The sequence below is a fragment of the Corapipo altera genome, unplaced genomic scaffold (assembly GCF_003945725.1).
Source record: "Corapipo altera isolate COAL_440 unplaced genomic scaffold, ASM394572v1 126, whole genome shotgun sequence".
NCBI classification, from domain to species: Eukaryota; Metazoa; Chordata; class Aves; order Passeriformes; family Pipridae; genus Corapipo; species Corapipo altera.
The window spans coordinates 3,721,179-3,724,862 of NW_020884937.1; the positions used below are offsets into that span (position 1 = coordinate 3,721,179).

A 3,684-nucleotide genomic window follows, 5' to 3' on the forward strand; every position below is an offset into this window, starting at 1 on the left:
TTCCCAGGGCTACGTGAGCCTCTTCATCCTGCGGTTCTGCTTGTCGATGGTCAGCGTGGCCCTGTCCACGGAGCTGCTGATGGAATCCAGGGCCTCATCCTGCCTTTCCAGCTCTGCTTCCGTCTCCAGGGCGAGGCCCTTCAGCTTCTTCAGGATCTGCCAGAAGGAAAGACTCAGAGCTTTCAGTGGGATCTCTGGGATAAGGCACGAGAGCTGTGGGAATGAGGCAGTTCGGGGCTTTAAATTGTCATGGAATGGGTTGGGTTGGAAGAGACCTGAATGATCATCTCATTCCAACCCATTCAGGGCTTTAAATCATCATGGAATGGGTTGGAAAAGACCTGAAGGATCATCTCCTTCCAATCCCTTCAGGGTTTAAATTGTCATGGAATGGGTTGGGTTGGAAGGGACTTTAAGGATCATCTCATTCCAACTTCTTCAGGGTTTTAAATCATTATGGAATGGGTTGGGTTGGAAGAGAACTTAAGGATCATCCAGTTCCAACCCCTTCAGGGCTTTAAAACATCATGGAATGGGTTGGAAGGGACCTTAAGGATCATTTCCTTCCAGCTCCTTCAGGGTTTTAAATCATCATGGAATGGGTCGGGTTGGAAAGGACCTGAAGGATCATCCAGTTCCAATCCCTTCAGGTTGGGTTGAGAGGGACTTTAAGGATCATCTCATTCCAACCCATTCAGGGCTTTAAATCATCATGGAATGGGTTGGGTTGAGAGGGACCTGAAGGATCATCCAGTTCCAACCCCTTCAGGGCTTTAAATCATCATGGAATGGGTTGGGTTGGAAGAGACCTTAAGGATCATCCAGTTCCAACCCCTGCCATGGGCAGGGACACCTTCCACTCTCCCAAGTTGCTCCAGCCTGCCCTTGGACACTTCCAGGTGGTTCTGGAGCAGCCACAGCTTCTCTGGGAAATCCATTCCAGTCCCTCCCCACCCTCTCAGCCAGGAATTCCTTTCCAATAATCCCATCTATCCCTGCCCTCTGGCAGTGGGAAGCCATTCCCTGTGTCCTGTCCCTCCATCCCTTGTCCCCAGTCCCTCTCCAGCTCTCCTGGAGCCCCTTTAGGCCCTGCAAGGGGCTCTCAGCTCTCCCTGGATCCTTCTCTTCTCCAGATGAACCCCCCCAGCTCTCCCAGCCTGGCTCCAGAGCAGAGGGGCTCCAGCCCTGGCAGCATCTCCATGGCCCCTCTGGAGCTGCTCCAGCAGCTCCACATCCTTCCTGTGCTGGAAGCCCCAGAGCTGGACACAGAATTCCAGGTGGGATCAATGCCCAAGTGACCAAATCACTGGTAAACTGAATTAAAATGAATTAAACAATGAACTAAAGAGTAAATTCACAATTGAAATCTTGGGGTTATTTGGGGTAGGAGGGAAATGAGAGGTAAAAATCAGTGCAAACATCCTTTTTTCCTGGTTGTTATTCCCTCCTTGGTGGATCTGCACCCCAGAGCAAGAGGTTTTCCCCAGGATGTGCCTGTTGGAGCAAAGCCAGTGGGGATCCAGTGGCTGAAGGGGTACAAAGATCAGGCAGGGACCAGGTCAAAGGACAGAAAATGTTGTTTTCTACAATTCACAAAAGTGTCACTGGATGGAGCAGAAGGAAAAAAGTGACACCTGGGCAACGAAACCTTGAGCCAGAGCTCAAGGGGTGTTTGGAAAACGCCCTCAAGGACAGGGTGGGATTGTTGGGGTGTCCAGGAGTTGGACTGGATGATCCCTGTGGGTCTATCCCAACTCAGGATATTCCATGATTAATTTTCACACAACCAAGTCCGAGGGTAGATCCAAACACCACCTGAAAAATCCGCCCAAATTCCTTTCCCTGGATCCTTTTAGCAGCAGCCTAAGACAAGAGATCCATCCTGAACATTCCAGGACTTCAGTGTCCAACAAAACAAACCTTGAGGTAAAACAGGAAAAAAACCCTACACTTGATACATATTTATATTTATTTTTTGCCATAACTGGCAAACTTTCTGTTGGAATCTGTAGGATCAGCCCCCAGAAAGCTGCTGGGAAATATCAGCAGCCCCTTTATCCACATGAATTCCATCATTTGCTGCTCCTGGTTTGGGAAAAGCAGGAATATCCCATCTATCTGGAACGGGAAGGGAATTTGACACAGCCTGAAGCTGGATGGCAGCCACAGGAGTGGGATTTATCTTGTAAAGTATCTCCCAGCTCTTTCCATAAATCCCAGAAACTTGAATAACCCGAGTCACACTTTGGCTGCCAAAGCAAGAAACACAAAATAAACTCCGGATCAAACTTAATCCACATTTCTCTGTTGTTCCCAAAACTACAAGTGAGGAAACTCCTGTTCCTGTCTCAAATGAAACACTCCTCCAGGTTCTTTCCCTGGGACAGGAAAGCAGGGAATTTCCCTCCCTCATTTCCCCAAACTGGAGGGGGGAGATCTTTTTTTTTTCCTGCAAGAAGTTTGGCATTTTTAGCCACTCGAGTCACTCCCAAGCAATTCCCTCTCCTACTGCACCTGGAATGGGCAGGGACAGGAGGGAGCAGGAAGATTTTAAATCCCAACTAGAGGACATTTCTCCTGTCATTTTTTTCTCAGATTGACAAAGAATTCCGGTTTTATTCACTTATTTTCAAGTGAATAAACACTCGTGGTACCACTGGAAAAAAACAGACTCCAGCAGCTCCCCAGGCTTAATTCCCACCTTTTATTTTGGTCCCAATCGTTCCAGTTACACAGAAGGAAATACAAAGTATTTCCTCAGTTCTCCCCCCTCCCAGAAAAACAGCTCCAGGGCCTGGTTTTCCATGTGTTAAGCTCAGGTGTCTGTGATCCCCACAGGCCATGGAACGAGGCCATCCCATGAGGAAATTTGGTCTTTAGCCCTTGGAATGAGCAGTTCCTCCACCAAACAAGTTTTCTGTGAGCTCACAGTTGTGATTTCCTGAGTTGAAGGCACGTAAAGGGTAAATAAACACTCCAGAGGCTCTGGAAGGAGGAAACGGCTGGAATGGGACCATCCAGACCCTCCAAGCACAGCCCTGGGGCCAAGATTGTCACATCCCCTCCCATTCCCGGGGCCATTTTGTCAATCCCAGCCACACAACACTGGAATTTTGTAGGATTCTTCCTCCATCACTGGAATTTTGTAGGATTCTTCCCTCATCTCCATAACCCAACTAAGGAACAGGCTCACAGTGCTACAAACTCCCTGTTTTAACATAAATGTCCCCTCAGGAATTCTGCTGAGATCCAAAGGACTGGAATGGGACCATCCAGACCCTCCAAGTACAGTCCTGGGGCCAAGATTGTCACACCCCCTCCCATTCCCAGGGACATTTTGTCAATCCCAGCCAGACACCACTGGAATTTTATAGGATTCTTCCTCTACCTCCATAACCCAGTTAAGGAACAGGCTCACAATGTCACAAAATCCCTGTTTTAACAAACGTCCCCTCAGGAATTCCTGGTCCTGGATGGGACCATCCAGACCCTCCAAGCACAGCCCTGGGGCCAAGACTGTCAAATCCCCTCCCATTCCTGGGGCCATTTTTTCAATCCCAGCCACACAACACTGGAATTTTGTAGGATTCTTCCTCCATCACTGGAATTTTGTAGGATTCTTTCTCCACCTCCATAGCCCAGTTAAGGAACAGCCTCACAGTGCCACAAAATCCCTGTTTTAAC

At 48.6% G+C, this 3,684-nt stretch overlaps 1 protein-coding gene across 1 annotated transcript in view; it reads right to left on the minus strand.

The window, feature by feature from the left end:
- Positions 1–3,684, minus strand: part of SNAP47 (synaptosome associated protein 47) — a 35,509-nt gene that overhangs the window by 1,685 nt on the left and 30,140 nt on the right. Inside the window, exon 6 of the mRNA XM_027660606.1 lies at positions 1–156. Coding sequence (XP_027516407.1) covers positions 10–156 — 147 coding nt within the window. The 3' untranslated portion in view covers positions 1–9. The remainder of the gene's footprint in view (positions 157–3,684) is intronic.